Source organism: Zonotrichia leucophrys, chromosome 9, assembly GCF_028769735.1.
Source record: "Zonotrichia leucophrys gambelii isolate GWCS_2022_RI chromosome 9, RI_Zleu_2.0, whole genome shotgun sequence".
Lineage (NCBI taxonomy): Eukaryota > Metazoa > Chordata > Aves > Passeriformes > Passerellidae > Zonotrichia > Zonotrichia leucophrys.
The window spans coordinates 10,007,391-10,028,923 of NC_088179.1; the positions used below are offsets into that span (position 1 = coordinate 10,007,391).

At 38.1% G+C, this 21,533-nt stretch overlaps 1 protein-coding gene and 1 long non-coding RNA gene across 4 annotated transcripts in view; both read left to right on the forward strand.

The window, feature by feature from the left end:
• The first annotated feature begins 1,660 nt into the window (after window positions 1-1,660).
• On the forward strand, window positions 1,661-20,779 carry DAW1 (dynein assembly factor with WD repeats 1). Its single transcript, XM_064720972.1, has 13 exons — window positions 1,661-1,740; window positions 3,415-3,487; window positions 4,699-4,843; window positions 7,901-7,959; window positions 8,627-8,749; window positions 10,312-10,411; window positions 12,192-12,299; window positions 12,997-13,103; window positions 16,138-16,240; window positions 16,703-16,817; window positions 18,576-18,652; window positions 19,379-19,541; window positions 20,090-20,779. The coding sequence occupies exons 1-13, from the start codon at window positions 1,701-1,703 to the stop codon at window positions 20,122-20,124; spliced, it is 1,248 nt and encodes a 415-aa protein (XP_064577042.1). The 5' UTR covers window positions 1,661-1,700; the 3' UTR covers window positions 20,125-20,779.
• Window positions 20,780-21,158: 379 nt separating this feature from the next.
• LOC135451437 (uncharacterized) overlaps window positions 21,159-21,533 on the forward strand; it is a 65,985-nt gene continuing 65,610 nt past the window's right edge. For 2 of the 3 annotated variants that reach the window (XR_010441325.1, XR_010441326.1), the window contains exon 1: window positions 21,196-21,345. This is a non-coding gene — a long non-coding RNA (uncharacterized LOC135451437). Of the gene's footprint in view, window positions 21,346-21,533 lie in introns of all 3 variants that reach the window. The other variant, XR_010441324.1, reaches the window with a different exon arrangement.

Below are 21,533 nucleotides of genomic sequence, written 5' to 3' on the forward strand. Positions count from 1 at the left end.
GGGGAAAACGTACTGATCAACAGGTACTGATGTCATGGAGCTTTGCAGTCCTTCCACTTCCCTCCCCTGTTCTGACTGTTTTGTTTAAATATTACTAAAATAATTAAATGTAGTACTTTTAAGTAATACTGAAGGTACCAGAAAGGCTACATGAATCTGTGTTTATGATGAACTAATAACGTTTTAAGGTAAGAAGCTGTGTCCTTGCAACAGTTGTTTGTTCACATAATTTAAGTTAAACAAAGAGAAAAATATTTTTCTTCTGAATTTATAATCTGGGTGAATAAATTTTATGCTAAACAAATACAAGAAGTTGTTAAGAAATTGGAGACCACCAAGATTTGGGGTTGCTCAAAAAGTTATTTTTGAATAGGGTTGGTCCAAGTAAGTCGGAAAGCTGTTCAGATTCTTTTCAATAAAAATATTTCTTATCTGCCTCAAAACTTTCCATATACAAACAAGATAAAAGACTTAAAACAAACAAATGGGAATGAAAAACTCAGAGACCATTTTGTCCCCCAGGCGTGTCCTGAAGTCTGGAATTGGCCATTGTATTTTATTTCCTGGCTTTCAAAAAACCAAAGGACTGTCTTCAAAGTGAAGCTGTAGGGAGCCATATGGGTGTTTTTGCAAAAGTCATGTATTGTTAAACACTGAGTGGGACTGTCTTGTATTGATCTATTGTCAACAACATGGGCTATGAGATTGGCCAAATGAGACTGTGTTTACTGCTTCCCCCTGTTGATGCTCTATGGCCATTTCAGCATAAGCTTGACTCAAATTTTTCATGCTATTAATGCATTATCTTCTCATGCTTCCATATTGGTTTTCTGTTTTCAATGACATTTTTTCTTCTCTTTTTGATGAAATGCATATCCAAAGAAAGGCAATGGCACTGATGCAGGGTGTGGGGCACAGCCTGTGGGGAGCAGCTGAGGGAGCAGGGGGTGTTTAGCTGGGGAGAAGGAGACTGGGGTGACACAATCACTTCCCAGCTCCCTGAAGGGAGGCTGTAGCGAGCAGGGTGGGTCTCTTCTCCCAGAGAACAAGTGGACAGGATGAGAGGAAATGGCCTCAAGTTGTGCCAGGGAATGGATCAGATTGGATATTGAGAATTGCTCAGGGAATCGGTGGAATCACCATTCCTGGCAGTGTTCTACAGGCATGTGGCCCTTGGGGACATGGTTCAGTGGTGGACATGGCGGTGCAGGGTTAATGGCTGGTCTCTATTGCAAGGCCTTCTCCAGCCCTAATGATTGTGTGATTCTGAACTGTATTTTCATAGCTGTGCTTAAGTCCTATCTCCTTTAAAAAAACCAAACTGATTAGTAGGGGTTTTTTTAATTAATTTTTGCCCTCTTTCCTTAGAAAGTAACTATTCACCTTCCAAAAAGCTTTCACACATTTGCTACGCCGTTACTAGTGGCTCTTCGGCACTCCAAATTTATATATGTGTATTTTAGCGCACTCCTCCATAAATCCGCTCCTTTCGTCCCAGTGGCGCAGCCCTGAAGCCCTCTCAGCCCCGTACGGATGATGCAGTGCCCAGTGCCCGCACCGGGGTGGCACCACTGACCGGGCTGCACGGCCACAGCAGCGCCCCCGCCATGGCGGGGCCCAGCGCCTCAGCCCCGCGCATGCGCCCTGGGCCGTTGCCATGGCTGCGGGCGGACGCGCGGGCCGGGCCGGCGGTGGCGGCGATGGCGCTGAGGCGGCTCCTGCTGCGCTACTTCCCGCCGGGTGCGGAGCGAGCGGGGCCGGGGGGCTCCGGGCGCTGCCGGCGGCTGTGCCGGGGCCGGAGGGCGGGAGCCTGCGGGTGTGGGGCGTGCGGCGGGGTGTGCGGTTCGCCCGTCTGGCGGGGCCCCTCAGCTCGTAAGCAATGGGCACGGCCGGGCGGGGCCGTGGCGCACCTGCAGCCGGCCGGAGCGGAGCGGGGGTGCCGCCGCTTGTCCCGGTGCCTGCCTGGGAGGCTGCAGCGGGGAGCGGCTCAACACCCGTCGGGGGTGTAATCAGTGACTTACTGCAAAGTCAAGGCAGTCTTACTCGCATCACAGTAAGGAGTTTAAAAAGTCAACGGTGACAAAAAAGTATTTGTATTTTTAAATGGCTGTTTAGCAAAAAAAGTTACCACTCTCTACAGCTACCTGAAAGGAGGCTGGAGCCGGGTGAGGGCCGGTCTCTTCTGCCAGGCAGCCAGTGAGAGGATGAGAGGATTGTCTTTAGCTGTGCCAAGGGAGGTTTAAGTTGGATATTAGGAAGAAATTCTTCACAGAAACAGTGTTCAGACGGGTGAGAGGGCTGCCCAGGGAGGTGGGGGAGTCATCATCACTGAGGTGTTTAAGGACTGGCACTCAGTGCCAGGGTTTGGTTGAGAAGGTGGTCCTGGGTTGGTTTTAATGATCTCAGAGGCCTTTTCCAACCTAGCTGATACTAATTCCTATTTTTATTCCTTCATTTATAAATTTTCTGAGTGGAGCCATGCTTTGAAAAGCAGTGCTGCCAGACTGGCATGGTGTACCCTGTGCTCAGGTGATTCAGTGAAATTTCAGCAGTGAAACAAGCTGGAGACAGCCAGCTCGGGAAGTATATTAGAAAAAGGATCTTCTTTTCAAATTCAAAAAGTCGCCCACTATCTGCCAATGGTTTGTGGCACAGGCTTTGTCTCCAGCTCGACAGAAATATCCACAAGCAATAATCATACATTACATGGATGGGTTACTTATTGCAGTGCCAACACATAAAGAAATGGAAGAAGCTTGTGACAGTGTAGTCACAGAAGTGTGACTTTTCCTATGAACTTTGTGAAATGCAGAATGACACAGAAGGTCATCTAAGTTGTCTTTTCCCACAGAAAGTCAAGGAGCAGCTGAGCCCTTTATTAGCTATTTCAAAACAGGAAGCCATGTGGTTAAACATTTTAATACTCCAGTTCAGTGGAAGTTGCAGAGGTGCCAGAGCAAACCTGGGAATGTAAAGTGTTTTAATGATTTTTGATACACTACTGCACTCAAGCCTTTGCAAACACTAGAATAAATATAAATAATAAGTTTTGTAAAATGTTTCCCAGACTTCTTGGAACACCAAACTACAGCAAGTATCTTGAAGACAGCTTCTTTAAAATTAATGCTGATGAAATGATACAAAAAGCTGTTGGAAAAAAGATCTTGTTCATTTCTAGAATAGAAGATAGCTCAGAAATAATATTATTTAATATCTTTTTGCATATAAGCATATCTGATTTGTTCATCACCATGCTTACTGTCAGCAATAACAGCTAACCTCCTTCCAGCTCCAAGAACTGGAATTGTCTCCTGCAGTCAGTGGAGCTGTGAAAGTGGAAGTGCTGCTGTCTACAGCGCATGTTATAAAACTCCAGAAGTCTAATTATGACCTGTTTATCACTTGTTTTTAAAGGAATTATTTTGGAATACGTAGAAGGTGGGGAGTCAAAGACCAGATCAATAGATCTGCTCGATCTTAGACCTGAGTAAGTATGTTGTTTCTTCAGATAACAGCATTCTTTATCTTTTTATAGCATGTTCATGTACAACTGTATTTGACTGTGTTACACATAACTGAGACTAGCTGTTAGGTAGAGCCTATGTGCTCTGGTAGGAAGGGCTTCAGTAACAAAGTGCCACCATTAAATAAAGTTACCCAAATCCATGGAGTTTATTAGGCAGAAAGACATGAAGTAATGATAGTCTTAAAACCAGCATTGACATGGAAGAGGCCTTGCATGTAAGCCTGGCAGTAGACAGTGTAAGCTGGATATGCAGGATGAAAAATCCCAATTTAAAAATTATTGAGTTTTGTCTACTTAGGACTGTCCAGTATAGTGCTGTGGGTAAAACCTATCAAGTCTCTTTGTAAAAGAAATAAGTTGTCTGGTGTTACTGAAGAGGAATATAAACACTGAGAGGATACTCTTTTATGATGTAGTGGCTCCCATTTAGAAGTCTGATGTAGAAAATCCCCTTAGACTTGAATAATTCCCATACTAACAGAAATGCTTGGCTTTCTTGCTAAGCTGATTTTAAGAGTGTATTGTGATTTGACTGCTGGGTATTGTCAACCCTCAGTTTCTCACAGGAAGCCAGAAATCAGTGGTTGTCTGATGGAATGGAAGGAGGATCCAGTACCACAGAGCAGCTGTGGCCCCCTCACTGGGGGCTCCAGGGACATCAGTACACTGCAGCATGTGTAGTTACTGTCAAAACTAAGAGCTGTAAAAACACCCATAGATTTCTAAAGCCACAGACAGAGATAAATTTAAGACTTTGCATACACAATTTATCTTGTTACTACTTCATGGGCAATTTGTTTGGAATTTATGAAATTCCAGTATAATTCAGATATTTAAACTGACAGTTTGGGACGCACATCTCTCATGGATGATCCTCCATGGAAATCATTTGAAAAGATAAATTTCTTGCCAAGTTACAATTTTTAAAAGTTGAATTTTACTGTACAACTTCAGTTAGAGAGGGAAGGAAATATAAAACCCAAGGAAGATTTGTTCTTATTTCTTTAGGCCTTTACAGAATGAGATAAATGCATAACATTTAATTGCTTACTTCAGTTTCTCAGCAAGTAAATTATATTCTTGGGTTTAAATTCATAATTGTTTCCAGAGGATGGGATGTGGTGGGTTTGGGGTATTTATTGAGTTTGTTTTTGTTCTTTTCTCATAATTAGCACAGATGTTACAGCCTTGGTAGAAGAAATCCAAAAAAGAGAACCTCTCATCACAGCTTCCTGCTTGGAACATATCATACATCTAGTGCAAAGATTGCAGGAGAAGCTAGGGGAAAAACAGAATCACAAATTCTCTCTTTTTAAGGTCAGAGGCATCTTTAAAATAATTTTGGGCATTTGTGGGGGCTTAAGTTGTGATACTGTGAGTATGTTTTTACTGCTGTGTATTGTGCTGTATGACTGATTCCCTGGCACTTTTCAATCCTCTCTGCACTTTTAGAGCAGCTGAGTCTGGCCTGTTTTTTCTGCCAGGAATTCCCCTAATAAAGCTGAGAGGTATAACTGTTCATGGATCTTGTTTAGCCAGGCTTAATAACTAGGGTGTGTTTTAGATGGAGAAAAATCAATCTTTTAGTTGTTGAGTAAGAGTTTGTGGGCCAGCAACACCCATAGTTACATTTAAACAAAACCTGTAAATCGACCCCACGTAAATTAGCTGTTGGGAAAGCACCAAAATATATTCATACATGTGTCTACTTGTTCTTCATTTTGTGAAGATTGTGGGATTTATGCTATTATTTTATGGGCTTTTATGCTACATGCAGTTGTCATTACAAATCCTGGTTTTCATTGCTTTCTGTCATTACTGTTATCTTTAAATATTGATAAATTGATTTTCAGCTTACAGACCACACTTAAATATTTTTTTCAAACAAATAGGAATTTTAAGAACAATTATTACAGAGACCTTTCAGAGCTTCAAATCCAGGACTGAGTTATGTCAGAGGAGAATAGGTTTAATTGTATTTAATTGTGGAAATGAAACTTTCTTTGAGATATTTCATGCTACAATCTGACATAGTTAAACGTTGTATCTTTATTGTGTCAGCAGATGGCAATGTGTAGCTATTAAACAATGTTGGTCAGTGCTGTGGCGTTTATTGTTGCCTTAGATTAGAAGAGGAAAAGAAGTTTTGTGTTGGTTTGTTCAGCTATAAAACCCCTTACATGCTCCGAGGTATAACTTTGGTTCTTTTGACCAACAATAGTCATCTGGATGAATTTTGCAAAGAAAGATGTATTTAACCTTGGAAACAGAGCTATGTAGCAAGGCATCTTGAATTTAAAAAGTTTCTCTTCCAAGTTATCCTCTCAACTGAGATAATGCCGTGCTTTTCAAAAGCTTTAGAAATTGTTTGTTCATCACAGAGACTGACAAATCTTCAAATGCTTGTTCAGGCTTGAGTGTAAATAATGTGTTTGTTCACTGTTGGGTGTAGTGCTGTGTCTGAGCTTCTGTATTTGGAAATAATAGAAGCAGGCAAATCCAATCAGTGCTAGATTATTTGCTTCACTCAAGAGTGGTTAGAAGTGTGTGAAAAAAACTTTTTTGTTGTTCAGTTTCATTTAAGGCTTCTAAATGAAATATGAGTACCAGGTCCTTCTGAGATACTAATAAAATATAAGAGATGGGTGGGAATGAGATTTGTTTTTCTTTTCCCTGAAAAAAATGTTCCATGTGTACATTGTTTGGAAAGGAATGGTTTTTATTCCTGTTACACTGGAGTATAATCTGAAACAAGTGTATAAGCTCATCTTTTTGTTATTTCCAGTGATTGTGGTGATGGTGGTGTGTTAGGCACCCTGCAGAGAAATTAAGTTTTATAGCAATTTCTCAGGTTTTAAACTATTCCATGGCATGGGATGATATAGTAATTTGCAGATTTTTATCTTAGGTACAGCTGTAGCAGATTTTGCAGAACTGAGGTATATTTTTTCCAATATTGCCTTGGGGTTTGGTTATTGTATCATTTGCACAGGCAATTCTTGCTGGCTCAGAGTTCTGTGGATGAAGCAACTGCAGCACTGGGCATTGGGAGAACAGAATTACTCTCATAATCTGAAATTACATAAAAAAGCATCTTCTTTTCCTCCCTTTTTTCATAATTTCAAAATACCTTTGTTGTTCAGAGCTGCCTGCATGTAGTCCCAAAATGTTATGGGTGAGATTTCCATAATAATATGCAGACAGATATTGTGGCTCTTTTTAAAAAACACAATATTTTTGTCATTTCCACATCTTGATTGCCCATTCCCACTTCTGTAGCTGAAAGTACAACTTGTGTTGCTTTCTCTAGAGAGCAGAAATTGCTGTTTCTGTACTATAAAATGCATTTTCTGTTTGTCTCTCCCTCTCAGTCCTTCACTTATCAACTGTTATTTCCATTTTGATGAATCCCTACCCTTCTGAGTAGAAGATCTATGAGCCTTTCTCATTTCACTTTTGGAGACAGGCTGCTTGGAAAACTTGAGATAAGCAAAAAAAGTTGAAGCTCTGGTAATATGTCAGTGATTAAATCTCACTGTTCATAAACAGTTTCTTCTTCATTCTTACACTACAGAAAAGACCTAGTGAACCACTGGGGTATTTCAATGTCCCTTTACTTCACTGTCAGCAGTTGTGGTGATTTCCCAGTTTATGATTTTAGTATGGTTTAGACTTGAGGAGAGGGCAGCTTCTAGTAGGTGAAAATTATTCAAATGCAAGCCATGCTTTACAGCAGCCAGTTTATTCAAACACCAAGCCAGATTTGGCTTTTTTTGGCTCTTTTTGAAGTATCATGGCATGGTGACTTCCACTGCAGTATCTGAAACTATTTTCACCTCTGCTTAATAAACCTTAATGTGTGTTACTATGGCTATGGGCTCATTCACATGAATGATCTTGTGTGTCTGATTAAAGCACTGTTAGAAAACAACCTCCACAACCTCCACAATCTGTGCAGTCATTAAAGCTGAAATTCTGTTTTGGAATTTTGTCTTGCTGAGTATCTTTGTTATGGTTTTGCACACCTTGTCATGACCTCATAAGACAGTGCTGTAACTTATATTTCTTATAAGCTGTAGCTTATATTTCTTTTTTTCTTCCTGCTTTGTACAACAAAGTCAAGTGCCAGCTGGAAGCATCCCACACCCTACAAGTCTCAAATTTAACTGGATTTCTTGGTTCACTGGCTAAGGCTTAATATTAGTTGAGATTTCTTTCATCAGTGATCTTATAGTCATCATGGTCCCCTCTTTTGTTTTGCCCATCCAGCTCTGGTCTAGGGTTGTTTGGTGGTCTGTTGAATATTTTGAGCAATTTTGTTTATTTTTTTAGCTTCAAATGTTTTTCCTCTCACTGCCCCCACTTCTATTTCAGGTGCTTAGAACACACATATTGCCTCTGACTAATGTCGCATTTAACAAATCTGGTTCCCGGTAAGTTGTTTTTCAAAGTCAAAGTACCTAATCATTAATTGAAGTTTTGTACTTGTAAATTAAATGGTAAGGAAACTTCAGTGCTCTTATCTTGCTGCAGAAAGGATTCAGCTCTGCTGCTTATAAGCAGCTTTGGGCATAATTGGGGATTATATTTCAGGCCTCTGTGGAAAACCCATGGGAGATGCAAAAAAGTAGCAGGTGAGATTCAATTTATGTAATTTTTTACTTCCGGAGTCATAGTCAGTTCAAAATTACCATATTCCAGAAAGAAGCACCTTTATGGCCATTCACTAAATATTGTTAAAGCTGAATGAGTCTTTGACGTAAACTCATTTGGGAGTTTCACTGTAGTGAAGGTGTAACTTTCATGTTCATTGATTTCACTGTGGACAAATGTCTTATCAGTTTTTCCTTCATGCCTTAAGAACAGCAGCATGCTTTCTAGTTAAAACACATTGAAGATTAGAGAAAATGTGGTTTTATGACTTAAATGTTAAAAAGAAAGAAGAAAAGGAACCTCTATGGTCATAAATCTGTATTTTTGAATACAGATTTAGGGTCTGAGACAATGCTAACTAAAATCTGTGGAAATAAATAACTTGGCAGTGCGTTGGGACCAGTAAGATATTTGCTGTATTCAGAAATGACTTTCTCTTTGCTTTAGCTTTATCACTGGAAGCTATGATAGAACGTGCAAACTGTGGGACACAGCATCAGGAGAAGAGCTGCATTCGCTGGAGGGACACAGAAATGTTGTCTATGCAATAGCTTTCAATAATCCTTATGGGTAAATAAATTTCCTCTGAGATTCTTCATAATTGCTAGTACTGTTATTTTATAAATACTCTAACTAAGAATAGACTCTTTTCAATTGAAAGAGTTCAACTTCTGAGTTTGTAGAGTTCAGCTATCGCTAATCACTGTGGGATGACACTGTCATTATTTGTACAAGAGATCCATTCAAACATGCTTTCTGCTATCATTTTTTAAAATTAAATTTAGAAATTCTAACAAAAATTTAATTAGGTATTCAGTCCTGAAAAAAATATAAATGAGTCAGTTGAATGTATTGAAACACAGTTTATTTCAGTAATACCTACCTGACCAGATTGTGTTCTGAATGTCTATCATTTCTTCTGCCTCCATGTAGTTGTATGTGATGTGACAATCTGTGTTGCTTCAGTTAAGGAGAAAGAAGTGGATTTCTCCATTTGCCATTACAAATCCAGTATTATTTAGGCCATGATTTAGAAATGTCACAGCTTTTGAGTAATTTTTGTAAAATCCACAAGGTGCTGCTGTGTGAACATCAGATATTAATTTTTGCACCTTTTGTTTTCTTCAGTAATTTTTTGCCCTAGGTTGGATTTGCCACCTGTTAGGTGAAGGGAATTACATGTTAGCTACTGAAGTTTCATTGTCATTTGCTTCCTGAGGAAGCTGTCATGTGGAAAAAAAACATTTTTTCTGTAAAGTAAGATAAATTAATTCCTGTTTTTCTGTTGAATCACATTATTGTCACATGTCCTATTTACGAGTTGAACAATACACAATTACCATCGGGAAATAAATGTTAAAAGATTTGTTCTTACACTATTTGAAACTTCATCTCTTTCTTCTATATGAAAAGGAAAACTTAGACCCTTTTGTGTCAGTGTCTTATATTCTGATCTAATTCTTTACTTTATAAAACCATTCAATGAAGTTCATTTTTCTGGCTTGGCACAACTAATGACAAAAATCTGTGCAAAGATCAGTAACTAGACTGCAACATAACAGTGGAGAAGGAACATACAGTGAGACAAAACCTTAAGAGAACTTTGAACTGCTTTTGTATTAAAAACCCCCTTTTTTCCTGCTAATCTTTAGGTTTTGGTACAGTGCCCCTTGGTACATTTTCTGGACACTTCACTTTAGTCTTGCTCTAACTGCAGATGGTCACACTTCCACTGACTTCAGTGGGAGTGGAGTTCAACTTCAGGAATTTGGGCGAACTGCATTTATAATTGTTGGTAAACAGATGTTATCTGATTAAATGATATAACTTCTTAATAAATCTGGAAGTACAGCACAGCATCATCTCCAAAGTAGGTCAGTCATCAGTTATGAACACTGCTGTGCTAATAGATAGGCACAGTAGTTCTCTTAGAAACTCCCTGTGTCTGCTCATTTTTTGCCTTGCTGTAACTTGGGTTTGTGAATTCCTGCTGCAGGATCTTGTAGTGTGGCAGCAAGCCACAAGTGCATGGGAGCTTCCAAGGCTGGGGGTTGTTTCTCTGGATTCTGCTGTCTCTGGAGTCAGAGGGTTTTTCTGCATAAAAATTATAGGATTTTTTTTTTCCTATCTAGTGACAAGATTGCCACTGGATCTTTTGATAAAACCTGCAAAGTGTGGAGTACAGAAACAGGAAAATGTTATCATACCTTCAGAGGACATAGTGCAGAAATAGTGAGTAGTGATGGATATTTATTATTCCTTTGTGTTTCCTCACTCTATCACTGATGACTGTGAGCTCTGACTCCCTGTGAGCCCCATGGAAAGCACAGTTTTTGTGGCACATCTATTCATACATCCAGGTCCTGTTAACATTTCTGCACTGCAAGGGAGGATAGTCTGACAGTTCTTGATATAGAATAAACCCCCATACACAGTTTGAAATGATACTGTTATTTTTACTTTGTTCTGATTTCCCTTGTTTGCTAAATGTTTAAACATGGAAAAATACCATAGCAACTGGAATTTTCACTTTATTGTACATACTTTTTGTTTGATTGCATATCACAGGTTTTTCTAGCTATCTTGCATTGCCTCTCACATTTGCAGAACTAAATATACAAGAACATCATTGCTTGTGTTGTTGTCTTTCACACAGAGATCTGTACTTCATGTACAGAACCAATTGGAGCTGTAAGGGAACGAGTTTCTAAAATTTAAAGTGTGTTAACTGGGAATATGTGGGATGCTGAAATGTCAAAGATCTATGAAATTAAAACAGTTTAAGCTTAAAAATGCTTGGTTTCCTCTCCCATGGACAAGGACCCCTATCAGCAGCACCAAGTGCCATGATGCACAAATTTCAGTTTGAAAGATCAGGGCAAAACCACTAAAACTCTGAATTTCAATGATGAATGGGTTTTTTGTTTGTTTTGTTTTTTTTAACAGCTATACAATCACTGTTCAATGAAATACTGCTCAAAATTATTTCTGAAAAAACAATTGAATTTAATTGTAGATTGAGAGGCTTTAACTAGAAAGAGGTTAGAAAATAGTGGTTTACTATATTGGAATTTGGGGTTTGTTTCAGTGTATTTTTGGTTCTCTGGATGCTCTGAGTTACCCCTTACAATGGGGAGCATGTTTGCTTATTGAGAAAGGCTGCAGTGGTTTTACTTCCACAAATCAGTCGGGTAAATGTTTAAAGGTCTCTCCATTTTTTCTGACTTCTTTGGGGTTAGATTAGACCTGAAGTGTTTGTTATGAGTTGTGCTGACAAGTAATTAGAAGGAGATAATTGCCAGCAGGAAATGATGTGTTTCTCTGAATCAGACCTGTTTCTGAAAGGCCATTATTGCATCTGATACATTGCTGGCAAGGGCATGCCCATAGTTACTCAGGATGGAAAAACGGAGCTGCTGCTTTCCTTTATTCATGGCACCTGCTATTCTTTATTTGCAGAGCAATCACACTGAATAATTACAGAAAATGGGAGGGTGAATACATGTTTTTTTAATGTGAGAAATCAATTAAAGTAGTTGTTGAGCTTTTATTCTTGCTTTTTCTTAACTATGATGTTGTGGCAATGCCCTTGGCAAATGACATTGATAATGACACCTGGTATGGTAGGAGTGCACAGAGTGTGTTTGTGGGTACACAGAACTGTTTGCATGATCTTTGCCCCAGTCTCATCAAGGAACAGAGAAAACCTACCAAATGATAGTGCTGGGCAGCACTGTCAGACTGGACAGTAATTGGAGGATTTCAAAGAGAATTTTGAAATAAAGAAAACAAAGCATGTGCTTGCATGGAGTCCACTTGGTTTGAGTACTTATCCAGAATTATGTGGTAAGGATTTGTTGGAAGAATTCTGCAAGTTTTCTGTATGTCATAAAATATTATCAGACCTTTGTCTTATTTAAAAATATTAATCCTGACCCTTGTTTAGTTTATTTAGAAAATATATATGAATGGATTCCTTTAAACTTTTTCTATCCAATGTTTCTCGCTGCAGGTGTGTTTGTCATTTAATCCTCAGAGCACGCTGTTGGCAACTGGAAGCATGGACACCACTGCCAAATTATGGGATCTAGAGAAAGGAGAAGAAGTAGCCTCTTTAAATGTATGTTTGCATTCCTTATGTTTTCAGAGGTGTTCCTTACTTAGTTTTCCAGCTGAGATAAATAACGGTGCAACCATTCCAGCTGTTTCAAACCTTGCAGTTTCTTTTACCAGGTGATCCCATAGTAACTACAGTTCCAAAACAGAATAAGAAAACTTGAAGGGAATGAGAAAGCTGTGATGTTTTATGAGTCTTATTTACAAAAAGACAAATTTTCTCATTGCAGTGACATTACTGCTATAGATTAGAATCCCTTCCATTACTTGTTAAAACCTGCTGCTCTACAGTCAGTTGTGAGCTCCTCTGTATGGAGAGGTAAACATGGGCAGAGGGCAGCCATCCAGGTACTTCTAGATTGTCATCTCTCTTTGCTCTGCATGGCTTGCTGGCATTCCCCAGGGTCAGATTGGCCTCTGCTGCTTCAGTGCATTTCTCTCACATAAATCCTAAGCCATATATAGTGAATAAACTTCCTGCTTAAGTGGTGTGCCTGAGTTTTTGCAGTTGCAGGGATATTGACTATTCCACAGTCAGGTAGATCTTTCTGTCAAAATTGTGGTATACTGGAAAAGACAGTGAATAAAATAGTGATGAGTTATGGAAGGATTATGCTGCTGAAAAAAGACTACATATTAAACTATATTAATGGAAAAGTAATAATTTGTATTCTCATACTCCTTTTTAAAAATTCTCTTAGGGGCACTCAGCAGAAATTATTGCTCTGTCTTTCAATACCACTGGAGACAGGATCATCACTGGCTCCTTTGACCATACAGTGGCAGTATGGGATGTTGGCACTGGCAGGTACTACAGCAGTAATAAATATAATTTTACTTTGCATGATTTCAGGACAAACTAAATAGAAAATGTTGAGCTACATCTTACAGAGCTTGTATTTCATTTAGAGTATATGTTCTTTGGTCTTGTAATTTGTTACTACTGTTCTCTTTGTTCTTTTGAAAAGGAATGCTGCTTATGAAATGCTTTTATATGTATTCTTTGTTTCAAATTTCTGTCTATCTTATGAGTACTAAAGAGGTGGAAAGACTGGACTGACCCTGACCCTAGAGGGGGTATTTTTTCCTTCTCACCATCCTTTGTCAATATAAATTTAAAATGTGTTCTCCTTTGACTGTAGAGAACAAAATTTCTTGATTAAGATGCCAACAAATAGTAATGCAGCAGGTAAATATTAACTTGCATAATACTGACAAATTCACTTGTTTTTTCAGTGGGAAACTCAGTGTAAGTAAAATAATAAAATGATCAGCCTGATTATTGACAAAGTAATTTATGAAGATAACTATTCTATTTTGTTTACAGAGGTTGTGCTTTTTGGTTTTTTTGAGAGCACTTTTATATATATTGTCTGTTATCCCAAGATATCACTATATACACACCTTCCTTTTATATATAAATTTCTATTCTGAAATTTATATATAAAAGGAAGGTGTGTATATAGTGATATCTTGGGATAACAGACAATATATATAAAAGTGAGACTAAGTGTGTGATTTATAAGTAGTGTACACACAGTGTATCATTTAAGGTTTGATCCTATAATCTTTGAGTTGATTCAACATCAACACTCATTCAGCAAATTGACCTTTGAATTGAACTTCTTTCAGCCTGATGTTCTTGCAAGTATTTTTGTGTGAAAACAACTTTTTCCAGCTTATTGTCTGAGCCTACTGTGAAATCAAAGTCTGGGGACTTACATGTTGCTTTTTTCTATTAAATCAATGTGGACTTCACCCACCTCAGGACCATTACCAGCAATGTAAAGGAGCAGATTCTCACTGGCAGCTCTGGTGATTAGCTAGTGGGCAATAGAACTGTTCCCAGGCCAGCAGTCAGCCTTTCAGATGGCACCTGGGCATGAATGCATTTAGGAATAATGGAAAGTTGCAGTCAGAAAGACTGCCAGCAAATCATAATTTGCTGTTGACAGATTCAGGAAGATTTGCAAAAATCTTATAGGTGAAATTTTGTGTGCTTGTTTTTCACCATGTGAGTCACATGAGGTGTACAGCTTTCCAAATTTGAGTTTCTTCTGATTTTGCTGGCTGATGCTGCTGAGCACACGTGTTCCTGAGTTTTATTCTGGGTAGGTGCCCTGAACTGCCCTGAGGGAAATTGATGTAGGGACAGGAGATCTGAACAAAGTTTGAGATTCTCTTCATAAAATACTATGATTTAGAAGAAAAAAAGGGTGAAGGGGTGAAACACACTTTTGTAATCCAGGTCTGTATTTCCATGGCAGATACAGCCCATTGTAGTTCAGGTGAAGGTGCCTGCAGAACTTCATTTGGCAAATCAACAGCCTGGTCCTGTATCTTGGGTCAGGGTGCTGGACACCAGCATGTGAGAGAGAAGCAGTTTCTCATTTGCAATTGTAGTCAAATAGTAGAGCATGCATAGATCAAATTTCACTTGGAAACTGAAGGCTAAGGAAATGCTGTCGTGACTAAAGTTGATTGCTTTTAATAAAGAACTTAAATGGAATTTTTTATGGCGCTTCATAAGTCTTTCTTCTGTGTTCTTTCTATCTGATAATGGCTTCTCTGAGATCTTCTCCACATTGCTATTTATTCTGTTTATTGATCAGATTTTTATGTCGGAGCTTGAAGGCCTCACTGCCTTTTTGAAAATGAGAAGTTTAAGTTTTCAGCTTTTAAATTAATACTTTTTAAATGTATTACTAGGTATTTGGGCATTAGATATTACAGTAACAGCAGTCTTGATGATGAAACAATATGTTTACAAAATTAAGTTTTCTTCTGTTATCTGCTTCTTGATTTTTTGTTTTACTGTAAAAAAATCAACACAATTACTACAGTGTAGACCTCACAGTGTTAGAAAGTAAAAGGAGTAATTCTGTAAAATGCTAAGAATGTAATCAAGTTTTTGTTATTATAAAAAATAGCAAATTCAAATGCTCAGGAAATTTTCTTTACTGTTCATTAAGCACATATATTAATTTAGCTACTCTTATATATCTTGTGCAATGAATAAAAACATTTTAATCACTTAAACTAATTTAGTTGTTTTTCTAGTCATTATTTTATCTGTTATTTACAGTCTGCTTCTATTAATGATGCAGTGACACTAGCATCATGATAATAACCCAATTTGCTAATCCTTTAATAGATGTATATCTCAATTAATCTTTTTTAGGCTTTGTTGCCTTACAGGCCATTAAATAGGAAGCAGTATTGGCTAATCGTAACCTCTCTACTCAGATAAAGCTGAATAATTTAATGGGACTTATATTGCTAGTCTTGTGCAGCAAGAAGATGAGGATTAATGGAGGATTAGAAATCATATTTCAGTTGGGCTGTCATTTGCCTGTTATTTGGGAACATGCTCGCATTAAGTACCTGATTAACTTCCATTTGATCTTCAGTGGATTTTATAAAAGGTTTAGATTATATGGAGTTTTAAAGATGTACTGTTTTTACAGTTCATTGAAGTAGGATAATGGGAGAGTAATCTGGAAAAACTTGCTGTACTTGCTTAGCGTGTAGATGAATACAAGGAATCTGTTGCTGGTACTGAAAATCATCACATTTCACTGGAAATACGTTCACTAAAATATTTTTGAAAGAGAAGGGAGGAAATTTCCATTTTATTCTTTACTGCCTCTTTTTGCCAAAAATAGAAAATGGAATTGATATAGTACTAGAATCCTAAATCAGCTGCACCGCTCCATTTAATTGCTGTAATGGTGAAGACTTGACACCTTAACTATACCATTCTCTAAACTTATAATTTATATGTGTATATAAAAATATATTCTATAAATGTAAATGATAATTTAAAGTATTTTTTTTGGTAGGCTGCTACATACTTTAATAGGTCACCGAGGAGAGATTAGCAGTGCCCAGTTCAACTGGGACTGTTCTCTCATTGTCACTGGATCAATGGACAAAACGTGCATGGTAAGCTGGTTGAGTAGGTAGTGAATACAGCTACTTGACATATAAAATGTATCTTTTTTAAAATTAGGAACATCATTTTAAAGTAGTACATATAGTGAATTAGAGAATTTACAACTAAATGTAAAACCTATAATCTTACTAATTTCAGTGAAGTCTAGTTAAGTCTTGTTTAATCAATGCACTGAACTAAAAAATGTATAGAACTTCATTATGGTAACTAAAGAATGACTCATTATTGATTTGTATTGAGCTTTCGTGTTCTTGCATGTCAAACATCAGAAAGGGCCTCTACAAATTGCTTTATCAATCAGCTAGATATCTATATAGTAAATTAGTATATATATATATATATGTATATATATATATTTATATATCTATCTATCTATCTATATATATATATATCTATAAAGTAAATGAGTAAATTCCAAAGCAGCAATGCAGTGTCCCTGTTTGTGTGTGCAGCTGTGGGATGCAGTGACAGGGGCACACATAGCGACGCTGGCAGGGCACAGCAAGGAGGTGCTGGACGTGTGCTTTGACTACGCTGGGCAGCGCATTGCAACGGCCTCTGCTGATGGTGAGCGAGGGGAACTGCTGGGACCTGCAGCACCAAACACCTCTGTCCTTCATCAATGAGGGGAGCTGCAGCACCAAACACCTCTGTCCTTTCCCTTTGCCTCTGCTTTGAATCTAGTGGTTTATTAAAAATATGGATATTGATCTAGCACTGATATCCAACTGTGACTGACCAAGACTCTCTAACAGTTTAAAGTTAGAAAGTGTGTGTTTATTGTGGGATAGCTCCCAAATACACACTGCAATTTACAGGTGATTACAGAGTCCTTTTATCCATACAAGTATTGAATACCCCAAATACAAATGCATATTCATAACTTTGGTACATCCCATTCCCCACTTCGTATGGTAATTAGTTCAAAAGCTGTTATGCATACGCAGTTTGTTCTTTGAAATGGGTTGGTGGTCCCTTTCATGGGGAGGGGTCCCAAAATGAGGAAGTAAATGAAGTCTTCCTCGTTCTGACCTTTCTACCTTTTCAATGCAAAGATGACAAATGAACCCTTGGTAGAGCTCCCATTCCTGTCTTCAACTGGTTTCAGAACAGAGGAGGCCTACAATTGTCTTATGTTCCTAAAAGCTATTTATCAATTTCTATATTCTTCATTATAAACCCAGCTAACCAAACATTATGTTGACAAGCAATCAATTATAAGTTAACTACTAACTCTTAACTTCATCAAGGCCTACCCATTTATTTTGATTTTCTCCAATACAGCTTATCTCTAACTAAAACCTCAGCTCCACTAAAATCCCTAAATTCTTTAAAATTTGTCACATTAGCTTGATGAAGAGGAGGGCATGATTCAAAACTGTCGATTGAGCAATGTTTGTTGCATTACAGAAATTGGTCGTTCAACTTTAAAAGTTTTCTCCAGTGACAAAATTATTATTTTCATACTTCAATCAACTCAACTTTTGTCTTTACCCTTTAACTTCAAACTTGGAAGGAAATATTTCACTTCTGGCTGGAAATACATTTTAAATGTGTACATAAATACCTTTTGAAGGGGTTGATGTGGTGGCTCAGATTTAGGCTTAAATGGAAAATATAGTTGGAATTTTACTGGGGGATTTACTAGCAGGCTTTTCTAATGCACAGCAAAAGAATACACAATAAAGAAGTAGTGAAAGAAGCAATTTTGTTTTGTTACTGGCATGCAGAAGCTTAGCATGTTTATTATTTGTCTAGGAATCATAATAAATAGTTTTCTGTATTCACCTGCTCTGTTATTTATATTATACTGCATAATGACAATACTGTATTAGTTTTAGATAGACAATTCCAGAAACAAGCTACCAGACTGGATGAGGAGGACTATTTGGATCTATTTTCCTGTACTTGCTATATTAAGGCAAAAGCCACTGTAAAAAGTTTCCTGATATTTAATAAATATCTTATTAAATATAATTAATATATTATTAAATAATGAGCTATAATGAAAGCTTTATAAATATATTGTACAGGCATTCTGAAATAATGGGCTTCAGTAAGCTGTGTTCTATGTGGACCTCTGTATTTTTATGTTGGGAATTTTCCAGGAGAATCCATTTCTGGTCAGGAAAGGAAGTCAGTCTTTTCCACCCAGATTACATATTCTTTTAAACATACTTTACCCCTGGAGGAAACTCTGTGAAGTTTGCCTTCTATTTCTTCCAAAATTAAACCTGAGGATGAGTTCCTTCTGACCTTATTCAAATGTTCTTACTGAAATGGGTGCTTAAGCATAACAATCACATATGGCTCCTACTGCAACAGGGTCAGCAAGAGTCTACAATGCAGGAACAAAACAGTGCATTGCAAAGCTAGAAGGGCATGAAGATGAAATTTCAAAGGTAAGTTGTGTGTGGTTTGCACCTTTTGTACTTTGACTATGTGTGACATCCAATCCAGCAGTTATTCCGTGATGCAGGAATATTGTTAATCATTATACCACCACATTCTTTAAGATTGACAGGTCTGGCTATGAAGTTATCTTTTCTAAAAGAACATTCCTTTTAGCTAAAAGCTATCAGACAATGATTGTTTACCACTTTCCCACTTCTGAGCTAAGACAATACTGGGTGTGCTGCTCCTTAAGCAATTGTGAATTGTATGATAAACTGGTATTGTCTGCTTAGTGCTCAAAAAATGTACCTGATTATCTGGAAATCCATGCAGTTATGACAGTGAATGTTTAACAAATATGGAGACTTACTATAAAATTAATTTTTTCCAGTGCAGATTCTGATACTACAGAGATGTATGTTATTTAATGTAGAACTCTATAAAATTTGTATAAATTTTACATTTGAATAATGATACATCTAAATAAAGTTGCTATTTGGAAGTTATGTTCCTCTAGTAAGGTCATGGTATATAAGGCCTTTGTAAATACACAAAGTTTTCAGCCACAGAAGTTTGCCAACATGATTCTAGTGGAATACTACCCTTGACTTTAGCTAAAAAAACTGAATACAAGATTGATGCTTTCTATTTTCATCCCTCAATCACTTTGATATGCTTCTTTCTGTAGCACACTGACTTGCTGAGTAACATAACTCATTTCTGTATTTTTAAAGGTGTGTTTCAACCCTAAAGGCAATTGCATACTAACAGCCAGCTCTGATAAAACAGCTCGGCTCTGGGATGCTGCTACTGGGCACTGCCTTCAGGTATTAGAGGGTCATGCTGATGAGATCTTCTCCTGTGCCTTTAACTATAGAGGTGATACAATCATTACAGGTAACTAATATATTCTATTTTTCTTTCCTTTTTTTTTAAAGACATCTGAAATCTTGCTATGGCAAAACAAAAATAGTCTGAAAATTTTCCTGGGGCCAAATGCAGGTACCAGCAGTGACTTACAATATAGTCAAGAAAATCTAGAACTTCACTTTAGAACTGAGATTTGAGAATATGGCCATGAACAAATTTGTGCAAAGGCATGGGCATGCCCTCCCATCTCTCCAGTGGGCACATACCAGCACCAGAGCAGTGACTAAGCCATTTTCTCACAATGCATTGCTATGAGGGAGGTGTGGATGAACAAAAGGCAAAGCAAGCATGCCTTTGGTGTATTTGATACTGAACTCTGATCAGGTGTCCTTCATTTCAGTCATGGGATGCAGGATGATCTCAGCTGAAAGTATTGCCCTAGATTCTGCTGCCTGTTGCTAGTTGTAGAGAAAAAATATTTATGTGTCTCCTGGGTACATTGTTGATGTAGGTATTAACAAGAATGGATAGACTGTGCACCTAAATGATCCTTCCCAATGTGTGTTCATTACTAGGGAGCAAGGATAACTCCTGTAGAATCTGGCACTGACTGAAGAAAAGGATCCAGTTTGATGTGTGCCTGCCTACTTTGGGGGTTTCAGAGTCAATAAACTCAGCCTTTCAGATCTGTTTTATTTTATTCTCTTTGTTCACCTTCTGTTGAAGTAGAACAGTTATCTAGATTTGATAGGTTTGACTTAGATATGGCATCACAGAACTGCAGAGGTTGGAGGGGACCACTGGAGGTGATCCAGCACAACAGCCTGCCCTGCTCAGACCCCTGGCATCCAAGCAGGCTGCCCAGGACTGGCGTGGATTTGAATATCTGCAAGGATGAAGACTCCACAGTTTCGCTACACAACTTGCTTAGTATTTGATTACTTGCATAGTAAAGAAGAAAAGTAGTGTTTTTTCCCTCTTGTGTTTTCCTTATTTTTCAATTAGTGCATGTTGCCTCTTCACTGAGTAGCACTGAGAAGAATCTGGTCTGTTATTTCAGTCACCAGAGAGAAATCATGATCAGTGAGAATGAATGCATAGGATAGCTCAGTTTCTTTATGTATGATTTTTAACTTGGAATCTTTTTAATAAAAAAGCCCAGAGCATTATAGTAATCTCAGTTGTGGAAGGAGTGTTGGTACATGCTTGTGAGGACTTTTGTGTTACTTTTTTATGTGTGTAATAAAATATTGAATTAAAATGCCAGTTTTGCTTTTTTAATACAATGCCTCATTCATATTCCTGGTAAAAGCCAGCAGCCATTTATGAACTGCCTTGCTATTAAATATTGCATGTCTGCTGCAGTTAAACTCCCCTCTCATACTTGCCCACATCTTTCCAGTCAATCTAGTCCTTTCTGTTCAGTCCTCATTCTCCTATTTTGAACAGAGGTTAAAAAAAAAATTAGTATTAGTGGTGACTTAAACTTGGAATCCTGGCCCAGTGTTTAAGTCCAGCATGAAGAAACTCTGCTTGCCAAAGATTGGAATCCAAGGAAACTGACATAAACAGAGAAGTGGATGAGAAACACCTGCAAGTCATTTACTAGCCTGCAATGAGCTTTTAGCCAGGCTTTCCTCTCTCAGAAATTGCCAATAGGTTTCACCTGTGCAGAGCTTGCTCCCCTTCTTGAGAGCACCTGGAAGGGCAGTTGCTCCTTGCGGGCATAAGTGAAGGAGTAGAAGTGGCTGGTGTCCTCCAGCAGACTCAAAAGAAGGATGAAGAGGCCAAGAGGGAGAAAGGAGGTGTACAGCAGAGAATGAACTTGGAGGTATTTTATTTCTATTCTGTATTTCTGGGTGACTGTGGACTTCTAAATGTTGTTAAATGTAGTAGGAAGTTACTAAAGCTGATGTGTTGGGACTGCCTCTGAGTGCTTGCCAGCACCCTTGTGTGTAAATGAAGACACAAAAGTCCCTGTCATGCCTTGGCAGATTTCCTGGTTATTTCACGTAGTGC